The 12,002-nt window shown below is 47.1% G+C and overlaps 1 protein-coding gene across 1 annotated transcript in view; it reads left to right on the top strand.

Moving 5' to 3' along the window:
• Nucleotides 1–10,915, top strand: part of LOC129382852 (spastin-like) — a 35,690-nt gene extending 24,775 nt beyond the window's left edge. Inside the window, exons 6-8 of the mRNA XM_055067068.1 lie at nucleotides 2,673–2,752; nucleotides 8,422–8,489; nucleotides 10,836–10,915. Of these exons, the coding sequence (XP_054923043.1) occupies nucleotides 2,673–2,752; nucleotides 8,422–8,489; nucleotides 10,836–10,915 (228 nt within the window). The remainder of the gene's footprint in view (nucleotides 1–2,672; nucleotides 2,753–8,421; nucleotides 8,490–10,835) is intronic.
• Nucleotides 10,916–12,002: the final 1,087 nt, after the last annotated feature.

Raw genomic sequence — 12,002 nt, 5'->3', positions numbered from 1 at the left:
TCTTATGTGTGTTGATTTGGCGCAAGATCTTTTTAGTATGCGGGATCAAGAAGGTCGGCGCGTTCGGCAGGTGGGAGAGTATCGGCGATGGCATTCGAGAGCGTATCCCTGGGCGTCTCCTCAAGCACTGAAATCGAAGATGGTTGGCCGGAGTCGATATCAAGTCTCCAGGGACGTCAATCAAAGACGAAGAGTCGAGGAATTCCAAGAAGCCAAGGCATTCACCAACTAGGAACGTAAAAGTTGCACAGACGGGTTTGTAGAAGTATATGTTGCTGCAGCTGCAGGCCGATGTAAAGCGTTGCGAAGGCTAGTGCGAGAGATTTAGGACTCGTGAAGACGTGGGAAGGTGTGAAGAGGACCGTTGCATCAGTGAGGGCATCGCAAGAGAGCGGTACGAGGGCGATAGAGCCAGGCGGAATATCTGTGTCCTCGCGCGTGGTAAGTTTAGAAGGGCGATCTTCGGGCAATGGTGCGTCACACAGAGGGCAAAATTCAACTTCGGCGCGTGCACAGTCGATCACGACTTTATGACGAAAGAAGTCCCATCCGAGCGTGGCCTCATGCGAGCAGGCGGGAAAAACAATAAAATTGCCGATATAAGCAATGCCGTGAACAAGCGCATGTACAGGCTGCGTACGGAGCGACGCGCTGCGCACTTCACGTACGAAGCGACTGTCCAGAAAGCGGCATGGTCTCCTTGCGCAGTGACCGGCGCAGTTTGGCGGCTATCACAGAAACGGCTGCGCCGGTATCCATAGGAGCCATTGCAGGAACACCTACACAAATTTCGACCACGTTAGCAGGACACGCCCGAGGACTTACACAGTTCGAATGGGCCTCTTTAACGGCGACGTTCAGTTTTCCTGGTCAGGTGGTGCAAGTTGCTGACGCATTGGGCATAGCGAGCGTCGGCGAGCGGATGGCGAGCGACGCGAAGGAAATTCTGGGAGGTCAGAACGAGCAAATGATTGGGGGGAAGGTGCGGCGTATTGGCGAAAGGCTGGCTGTCGAACTGGAAGGGCCGAGAGGCGTCGCCGAGCGCTTGAGGGCGACGGCGGCAATATCGGCCGATGTGTCCATGAGTGCAGCAAGAATAACAGATGAAACGATTGCCAAGCGTCCACCAAGGATTGGGTCTCGGTGCGGTCCAAGATGCAGCATGGGCTTCCGGTGGCACCGGTTGCGACTGGGTTGAGAAAGACGCCGGCGTAGGCCTGTGCACTGCCTGCCCGTTCGTAAGAGGCGCGACCACAAGTAGGACTAGGTGCGCATAGGTGAGAGGCGCGGCGACAGGCTGTACTGCCAGCGCAGAGTCGAGATTCGCGGGTGCAGGCGGCTGATGGTGAGCGGAAGGGACAACTTGAGCGACCTCTTCGGGAATGAGGTTGCGGAGCGTGTTTGGAAGACGGGAGGTGGGCTCCTGATTGAAGGTGACTAAAGAAAGTTGGCGGGCAGCTTCGTCACGCACAAAATCCATGACCCGCTGAAAGAATGAGGATGGGTCGTACATGCTGTGAAGCCTCGCCAACGAGTCGTCGCTTCCCGGAGCGGGCCGAGTCGAAGCGCGTTGCTTTCCTTAAGTCCTCATAGCTTTGGCATAAGCTCGCCAATTTGGAGACGGTGCGTGGATTCTTGGCTAGGAGCATCTGAAATATGCCGTCATCGATGCCTTTCAGTATATGGTGAATTCGCTTAGCTTCGGGTATGGCGGCGTTGACTCGTTTACAAAGGTCCACGACGTCTTCAGTGTTGCTCTTGAAAGTTTGCGCCTTGTGCTGTGCTCGGGCAGTAATAAGGCCGTAATTTTAATGAGCTAGCCCATGTGTTGCGTCGAGTAGATTGGAAACTGTGCTACTTCAACATAGTGGTGGCACTGGAATTAAAGCCCCACAGGTATGGGGCTGCAAACACCAGCTTACTACAGTCAGGTAACAGAAGACGCAGCCCCATTGGTTAACACGCAGTAAACTATTTCTCAGCGCTTCTCGTCGCCTTGGCCAATAAGCTGTTAGGGCTGCTGGTTTTGGCCAGCGACCGTCAATGGTTATACAAACACTCCTATCGGCATTTATGTGACGATTTAGAAAGCAAGGTGTTCCAGTACTGTGCCGTTTCTTGTCAGTGTTTTGACTCTGCCCCTCTTTACTCGTTTCTTGTACACTGTAACATGTCTTATGAACTGTGTTCCAATACTGACAGTAAATGGCTAAGTAGACAGCTAAGCAAAGAGCTCCGCAAAAACAGCCTCAAAGTCTCAAACGACACAGGCTATATTCCTGTGTAACCAAGATGGTGTCGCACTAGAAGGTTTAGAAACATAATGACAAGATTGTCAGCTCACAGGGAAACATTGACACTTTTCACGCGGTTTATGTGTGTAACATTGTTTAGTAGGTTTGCGCGCTCAGCGTTAAAGCAATTACAATATGTGCATTTCTCAGCTTCTCCTTTTTATCACGAGGGGATGTCGTGTTACAGAGACGCCCTCCAGACAGTTCCAGGCGTGTTACATTGCTGCGGCTCACAGTGGTCTTAGCTGTCAACGTAAACTGCCTACAGTACTGGCAAAAATTGGAGCATACCGATTGTATCCACGCAGTCATTGTAGCTTGCTCATGAAGACACTCAATCCACTTGAGTTTGGCTGAGTGTAATGCTCTCTTGTGCAGCTCCACACAAGGAGTGAAGAGTGGATTCTCGTGATGGCTGTCACAAACAGGCCTCAAGAGTTGGACGCTGCTGCACTAAGGTGAGTACATTAATGTCTTATCAGCGACATCAGCAAAGGCTATTTGAGCAATGATGGTCTCCAGTTATGTTCAGTACTTAAAACCAGGTGGATTCAAAACGATGATTCCTGCTGGCCAAGACCATAGGAGTGGTGAAGATTTCCAGCAAGCAGCGGGGCATATTCACATTTCTAGTCAGTCCACATAACAAGACTGACTTGGAGAGCTTAAGAACCTCCGTTTTTGCTTTGGTTACCTTGTCAGGTGATAACAGTTGTAGTGAAAAATTCTTCTGTACGCTTATTATTGAATCTAACACCGCGATTGTTGTAAAGTTGTTTTTCTTCTATACTTCAGATTGTCTCGCAGCAGTAAATAGGATCGAAACCAAGCGCCACCAAGCAACACAATGCAATACCAAAAAGCATTTTACCAGAAGCAAGCCTGTGTTTTCTTCTTTAAAGCAACACAGCCAGTGAACTGCGGTTGAACTAGATTACCATCTTTACTATATCACATACATTATTATGGATAAGGTTGGCATGGGTAGCTGCAAAAAAACATGTAACCTTTTGTTTCTCTTCAGAGTTACTTACACGGTGCTGGTGTAAAGCATGGTCCAACTTGATATTTCAGCTGCTCTTAAATATGATATGTAGCAATATAGAGCTTGTGTTTCTGAAATGCTGCTGGTGCGGTACCTTCTCTGCATCTGTGCATGAAAGGCGATACAATAGGCTTCTATTAATGCGACCCTCATGACATCAAGAAAATTGGTGAAATTAGCCATGAGGTCAAATTGAACAAGGTGCAGAAATAGTGCCGTTTCATTTGGCAATATTTTCCCAATTCTAACATGCCCTTGAATCAGACGTGCACGCCGTTTCTGTGTGTTGTAAAATGGCATGTAACATAGAAATGACCATGAAGATTCTATACAATGTACAAATCTAACACACACCCGATTTCTTTCACAAGAAAAATGGACAAGGCTTTAATGTGTGTTGCAACGAAGCTGATCTTAGAAAACTGGTCACATCGTACAATACTTTCTTGTTTCGAGGTAAAACATACAAAATGGTAGGTTTGGTTTGATGGTCAATAGCACTGCGCTGGCAATTTCCAACCCAATATATAAAAAGGGACACATATTATAACTGGTAAGTACGGCAAACAGTCATTGTGACCTATGGTTACCGTTCCAAAAGTTTGCTAGGGCAGACCCTAGAAAAATACGTGTTTATAATGACAGGTGACCTGAGTTGAAAGCACTCACCTGCCCCTAGGCTCCACCAAGACAGATGCTGCCTCTAAAGGGGTCGTTATTGGCTTAACTACAAGGAGTCATGCAAGTATACGCTGTCTAGTCCGGCCAAGGCAAGTTTCAGGATATAAAGAGCAAAAGTTTGGGGCCCATAATAATTCATGGACACTGCCTAGGACCTTTGGCCGAGATCAAATTACCGAAGCATCGAATATACCGGTGTAATGCCTGTAATGCCTGTATATACCTGTAATGGTTTAGCGATGCAATACCTCTGCTTCAATTCAAGGTGGAATATAAACTGCGTGCTCCCTCTCGGAGGGGAATCTGTGTTGTGAGCTGCAAGTAGCTAAGCGAGATCATTCATACACAAATCTTTGCAGGCGTTCTACGAAGCGGTTTTATGTCGCCCTACTTGGCCGAACCCGCGGGTCATTATCCCTGAAAAGCTCCTCAGGATGCAGAACAGCCAGCTGTCTCCAGACAACCTCAAGTATTCGGCCAGGTATGCGCTGTGCGGTCATGCTTCTTTTCTTTTCGTAGTATTGCATCAGTTTACAAGGGGTGTCCAAGTATTGTGAGATTTCTAATAACAAATTGAATAATGCCTTATTCGATTCGTATTTCCCCTGAATAGCGACTATATCGAAATGAGATTATTTGTTGGAATCCTCATGTGTGCTACATGAAACTTAAATTTGGAACAAAAGTACAATAGGTTTCCTGTCCGTGGGCTGAGACTACTATAGTACACTATAGAACACTATACGCATAAAGCACGAGAACCTGCATAGTGTCGTGAGCTATGCTTTACCACTATATGGCGATCATTCACGTGAATCATTGGATATATTTGTTGAAAAGAATTTCGTGAGCGAAAATAGGAACACGATGAGAACAATATAAAGTTCCCATTATCCCTGTATCAGCTTTGTATGATTGAAGTTCATAAGAAAACGTTATATAATTTCGTAAACTCATTGATTATGTATACTCGGGTTGTGTTGGGTGGAGTACATTTCTCTTGAAGTGAAATGCGAAAATGCTTGTGTACTGGGATTTAGGTGCACGTTAAAAAGCCCCATGTGGTCATAATTGAGTTCCCTACTACAACATGCCTCAGGCAGGTCTCGTACAACTACCATGTGAAGAAAGTCGACAGGTCCTTAACACTGCGAGTGCTAATTGCTAATGGGATGATGTTAATTGCAGCTTCCGTGCTTAAATTTACTCAGTAAACAATGTCATTTTGACGTCAATGGTGGCTTGGACCACTAGCCCTTTGATGCCAAATAGTCGACTGTCGTGCTTGAACCGTGATATACACATGAACTGAAGGCGTGGCGCAACTAAGATCTGCTGCAAGGAATTAAACTGTGGCATATGTGGAGTCACGAGCAGTACACGTAATTTCTTGTGCCAAACTCAGTCGCGTTATCTTTATCAGCATCTAATTGCACTTGCCGCATACTCGAAACTCGCCAATGTTCTTGCCAGGCAAAGCAGCGCACTTGCACTATCACCACCTTGTGCCGTCACTTTTCAGACCGTATGCCGTTGATTTCCGAGCGGTCGTTGTCGAACCATGATCGATCACATAGCCGGCAGCTTGATCTGAAGTTCTGATCCAGGAAATATCTCTAGAACCTTGTGTATGCGCCGGCGAATCCCGGTTTATTGAACGTCACGTGAGGAGGGGATTACATATGGAGAAAGGTATACGACAAAAGACGCCTCAGTCTGAACATTGCATTGGGACCTCTTGTTAAAATATACATAAATGTAATGCAAAATAACAGAAGCAATTAGCAAAGTGCAGGTATGCAATACAAGGAAATATAATCAATTATCAAATACAAGAAAATAGTGCAGACGCATACAGGGAGTTGGCGATAGGAAGTAACGAATGGAATTAATCAAAATTGAGTAATATATGCAAGCAGGTGAGTAAATAGGCGAAGGGATAACGAAGTGTCACATATGCAATCAATAAAATTAACACAAGAAATCGCCTGACATGACGTAACTGAACGAACATAAACGAGAATACACGAAGTGGACTGGATAGAAGGAAGTAAAGACAGCGATCGTCATATAAATCAACTGCTCATGAACAGGCAAACTGAACGTTCGAAAATAATTAATGAGGATGAGGGATTATCCTTCAAGGCTAGCCTATTCCACGCTTGAAGGCAGTTAGCGGACCCTCTCCTCGTGGAGTCGCTGAGGTTTAGCTGCGTTACCTCTTTTATCAATCGTGGCGTTGCCTTCATTGTGCAAGTCGGTCGTCAGTCTGGTTTATGGACCTTATCGTTACCCTGCCGAAACTATTTGCACACACCAAGGGGTCATTGCATGGACCTACGTGGGAAAGGCCAATGACGCTGAACAACCTTGATCCACGGTAAAACCTGCCCTGCGCATTTACACGAAGTCTCCTTCACTGAACATAGCCACTCAACTCCAATGTCTAATGGCTTCCTGGAACTCCTTTTGCGCGATCTGCTCCACAGCAGAGGGCATGACCAGGTCCAGCGTAGTTCTGAGGCATCTCCACCAGAGCAAAAACAGAGGGTGCCTCTGCAGTAGTTGCTTGCGAAGTGCTGCCGTACAACACAAGGAAGCCTTAAAAGTGTGTGGGTGATGTGGATCGGCAGGACTTGAGAAGCGGGGCCTTGATCATCTGGACAAACCATTCTGCCAGACAATTGCTTCTTGGATGGTACGGATCCATTCGGACGTTCTTGGTTCCGACTCGCGGCAGGTACCCCTAGAAATCATTAGAGGTGAATTGCGTGCTGTTGCCAGACACTAAGATGTGTGGAAATTTTAATGTGCAAAACAGCTTGTGCAGGCATGAAATGGTTGTTTCGGTTGCGGTTTTTCCTAATGGAAATGCTTCTGGTCACTTCGAACGTACATCGACCACCGCAAAGTACGTTACACCATTTACAGGGCAATCGAAATTGACATGTAATTGTTAACAAGGATGCATAGGCCGTACCCAAGTATGCAAAGGTACTTCAGTGCTAATTAGCGGTTAGATGCACTAGTTGTACTAGAGGTGAAGTGCTGAATGTTAGTGTCGATGTTAGGCCACCACATGTAGCTCCTTGCTAGTTTCTTGGTGCAAACTGCCCCTGGATGCGCTTGATAAACTTTGTCCTGAAATATTTTAGGAAATTGTATTTAGGAAATTTTAGGAAAGTGTATCCTCGGGGTATGGGCAGTTCTAGTCCCCTGCGAACAAAAGATTTATCTCATCAGGGACGCTGTGTCGCCAGCATGGCAGAATACCCTAAGTCACTGAACACCAATGTCTATCACGTAAGGTCCCTTGAGCAATATCATAGTTTTTATTGGCATCGTACCGAAACATAGACCATCAAAAAAACTATTCCTCCTCCTCGTCGACAGCCGGCTTACTTAATAGAAGCTGGAACTAGCAGTTCGCGTTAGCATTACGCGCTGGTTATAAGAAGTTTAATGAAAACGAAAAGGATGACGATCCAACTGCCTAACAGTGGAATGTTGCAGCGGAAATCGCCACGATCCCAGTTTTCGGATATAAGATTGTAGACAAAGGCTTGTGATCCTTGAGCAAAACAAAATGTCTTGCGTTAAGACAATGGGACTTTTAGAGTTCCGAAAGCGAGAGCTAAGGTTTCTTTTGCTACTGGCCGTACCGTTTCTCAGCATGACAATATGGGTGAACCAATGCATGACAATGTGCGTGAAATAACTCCACAGGCAGACGCATTGCAAGACAGTTGCAGCGACAGGCTTTGGTCGCCAGAATTGGGGCTGAAGAAAGCAGTTGCTTAATGTGCTGAGAGGCATTGTCGCAAGCTGCAACACACTCGCGCAAGATGCTTCCGTAGGAGCGTGTTAAAAGGAGAATGAACAGTGGACAAGTTTGAAGCAAGCTTTCCGTCGTAGTCAAGACATGACTGAAGCAGGTGCCTGTGGATTGGCTATCGCGGCCAGTTTTTCAACCGTTGGGTGAATGGCGTACCGGTTAATTACATGGCCAAATGCTGAAGCTTCTTGTGAAAACATTCGCATTCGGACTGCTCTGTGCGAATCCCATGTTGGAGTCTTCTGAATACCGCGTCAAGGTTGTACAAATGCTCTGGCCTTGAATCTGTCAATCACGATGTCATCGATATACCAAAGCCGAACTTTCAGGTCCTTCAGAACATTGTCCTATATTTTTTTTAAAGTATTGTGCACACTGAAGGAATGCTGTCGGGCAGACGACTCACATCGTAAAGGCACTTGTGAACGTTTAGCGTAAGGCACTGCTGCAGCTCACGGTGTAATTGTTTTGTTGTTGTTCCCCATTGAGGTCGATTTCCAGAAAGTACTGTCCGCCAGCAAAGGCCCTAAGGAGCTATGTCGTGTCTGACGGTAACTTGTCGGCAGCCTGCGACCCCGGGGATTTCTTAGCCAGCAAGACATTTATGGCTACGTTTCGATGCTGAACGCCACTTGTGAGCAGCGGGAGCAGAACGCAGACACTTGATAACTGCTTATGCAATCTGAAGCATTGCTGTAGGCAGCTTCATTTGTCACCCCAGCCCGACAAGACTGGCAATTGAAGTTAATAACGTAGTCGCCTTGAGCCGTGCCATTCGTCGCTAAACTGGCAGAAGCAGCGCTGTCTCGGTCGGTTTAGCTGGCCTTGGAATGAAGTCGCTCCAGGTTTGATGTACTCGCGAAGTTAAAAAAATGATAGTCCCAAAAGGGCAAACTAAGAGTGGAGCGCAGTGACACAGTTCAGGGGCCACTTTGAAACTTCCGCGTCGACGAGGCCAGCGAGTAAATAAAACCGGCAGTGGCATGAGCGGTCTTGAGTGAGAAGCCAAGTATACGCCAAGACTTGTCTATACACGAGAATGAACACTCAGGGTCTTCGCCAAGACACAAGTCAGCTGTTACCCAGTTTGCTCTACTCCTAATGCATGGCCTCTTCCTATCTTTTATTCCCGTTTTTTGTTGGAGAGGGGACGACTGCGTCGACTTTGGGAGGGTGGAAGCAATAGCTTACTGGGGCAAGCGGGAACGGTGGGAGACGGCATGGCTTAGGTAGGTACCTCTGTTTTGCAGTCGCATAACTGCCTATATTTATTCCCTGTGTAAGAACGTAGGTGAAGCACGCTATGTTACACCACTACCATAATGGACCAAGAATACAGGGGAGGAACATTCGCGGCTGCCCTTTGTGACAATACCGTTTCCACGCATAATTAAAAATGTTTGCTATCCCAAACTGCCTAATAATTTTAGAATGTGCTACTGCACAGCGGTAGAGTATAGAACATTTCCTGAGGGCACCGCACCATTCGCGTTCAGTCCTGGGAGACTACGCGTTGGCGATAATGCGTGGACAGAATGTTCCCTCTCCGGCAAACCACCGTTGTACCTAATACTGCTCACAAGTGCTGTGGCTTGGCCTACAGCGTCTGCTGCTACTGCGGCATCGGCACTTGCTGGCAGTGTTAGGTGTCTCTTTTTCGCGCTGCTCCACGATTCCTTGCTGGCATGTCATCCAGCCTTTACTGAAAGCTTGGTTCACCGCCACAATGTCTTGACAGTTACATTTGCCACATTCCTGTCCTGTTCCTATCCAGTGAAGGACTGCACGAGTTAGTGCTTATTCTGTGTGTAGGAAATGGCCTGCAAAAGTTTACAATCCGGTGATATTTCATTAAAATGCACCAAGGCTGCACTGTGTGGTCTCTTAACCATCGGGCATCTTTTTTGGCCTTTTGTATGGTGGCCCTTGGATGCATTCTTCAGTTGCTGTCGGTGCTTTTCATCAGCCTTCTGGAGGACAATATCAAGGTCTACAACAGTGTAACATGCATTAGAGTGGCCTTACAGGTTCTCTGAATGTGGCTTTTTCAGAACATGGTGGCGCATGATCCTTGCCGCACCAGTTCAGTTGTAAAATTTTGTGTTGGGGTCTCTGCGACAAGCGCTATTCCCCCTTCCCCTAAAAGAAGAGGAAGCGCACGGATGCACATTGCAGCGATTACTTGTGCCATGCATCATGCTGCAATTCCACCAGTAGTTCGATGCCAGTGGAATGCTGAGAAAATGTACATAACATACGAATGCAACTTCATGTTTAAAACGGAAACAGACCCGTGCTTTCTCCCGACTTTACCGTCAACCACATACAGCTGACTTTCATTGATGGCTAGCAAATTTATTGAACAAAAAATCTGCATTGCAATACGGCGACACCTCAAAACCGCCAGGAACTTCATTGCGCATGCGCTGCTATCCAGGAATTAGTAGAAAGAATTTTATTTTTTTCTAATAAGAAGTCTCCTGACCACGGGCCATACATCACTACATCAATAACAGCTTGTGTGGGCGATCGCAAGAACGGCATCTGCAGATTGCCTGACAGAAATAATTCAAAAAAATCTTTGGTGGAGGTTACAGAAGAGGGGTGCGTAGAAATGTCATCCGAGGGCGATGATCGTAATTTTATTTCAATCAGATGCACTGGCGGGGCACTAATACATATTGTTTAAAATGCGCGGTAACACTGGGTCGGTAGAAGAGGTCGAGGCAAGGGACTGTTCGCCTATGCAGCACAGTGTGTCGCTCAGAACATTTCATCATACCTAAATGACCCCATACCAGGAGCGCAAATGAAGTTTAAGCAGGTTTTGGTCATGTTTAGCGAAGGTTACGCCTAGAAGAGTCGTCTAGTTCGTGCACCTGCTACCAACAGAACTGAACTGGACTATAAACGTAAACAGTTACGACGAAGGTAACTGCTGTTATAGTTCAGGTGTGGCCTTTGTGATTTTTCACGGCAGGCAAGAAGGAGGAGACGACGATACAGTGCTGTGCCAAGATCTCTATGCCGCCATTCCAGAAGGCTGGCCAGACGCATTAACTACTTAGATGGGTGGATCTCTACGTACTCTCATACTAAGACATTTCTTTAATTCCTGAAATGCTTTTCTTTACCTCTATGTCCATCGGGGAGTAAGTGATGGTGCATTCTGAAAGGCAGCCTTAACAACCGCCTCGGTCAGTTAGCCGTGGGGTCAGCGATGGCATCCGCATTTTCAAGACAACTACACGGCCTGCAGAACTACGTGGCTTTATTCAGCGTGCAGTCTGTCGCACGAATAGCACTCTGCTTAGTCTGCAATGCTTTATTATTGTAACGATGTCGAGGAACACAGGTTAAGAAAACGATATTTATTAAGTGCGAAGCCGTGCCCGCAACTAAAAGGCTCTGCTGCCCTTTAGGAATCTCTGGCAGTCGCGCTCTAAAACTTGCCTCGAACAGTCCCGTTCTGTCCTCTCATGTGATACCTCGTGCACGTGGCCTAGTCCAACCGGCTGCCCGTGCCACGAAGCTCTCTGCCTGTTGCTGAACAACACCAGTGTCGAATACGAATGTGACCAAGCTGTCGTGTCAATATAATTATTTCCTGATAGATTCTCAGTCCCTCATTTCGTCCACGTGCTCAGATGGTTGAAGTGCCCCAGGGGCTGACTGGAGTGCGAGACCTCAGGCGACCCTGGTGAGCGGACGCCCACACGAGCAGCAGTCGTTCCTTGGGTCCCCTCGCGCTTTCTATTATTGCGGCGGATGCCGTAACTCGTCCTGATTCCCACTTTTTAATCGCAGTTTTGGAATTGCTGACCACCTCTACCCTAGGTTGTCTAGCTTCAAGGGCTATGGACATATCTTCGGCCTCTATGGTTGTGACCCCGCTGAGCGTACAGCAAATTAGAGATCAATCTTCGTTGAGTGCTACCGCCACGTGCGCAGTCCTGTCTTTATTCCACGGAGTCCGCGTAAGCGTTGTCGTCCCTGCCTTGGGTTTGTCCATTAAGGCCTCTACTTTATCCTTCCTTATACTTTTGTGCAAGGCTGTATTTGTGTTCTGGGTAGTGGAAAATCATTAAGTTTGTCCCAGACGTGCTGATCTGTATCCCGCGGACATCGTTGTTCTTGGGCTGAAATC

The sequence above is a fragment of the Dermacentor andersoni genome, chromosome 3 (assembly GCF_023375885.2).
Source record: "Dermacentor andersoni chromosome 3, qqDerAnde1_hic_scaffold, whole genome shotgun sequence".
In the NCBI taxonomy this organism is placed as follows: domain Eukaryota; kingdom Metazoa; phylum Arthropoda; class Arachnida; order Ixodida; family Ixodidae; genus Dermacentor; species Dermacentor andersoni.
The sequence above is the reverse complement of the archived record's forward strand: the minus strand, read 5'-3'. Positions and strand labels throughout refer to the sequence as shown.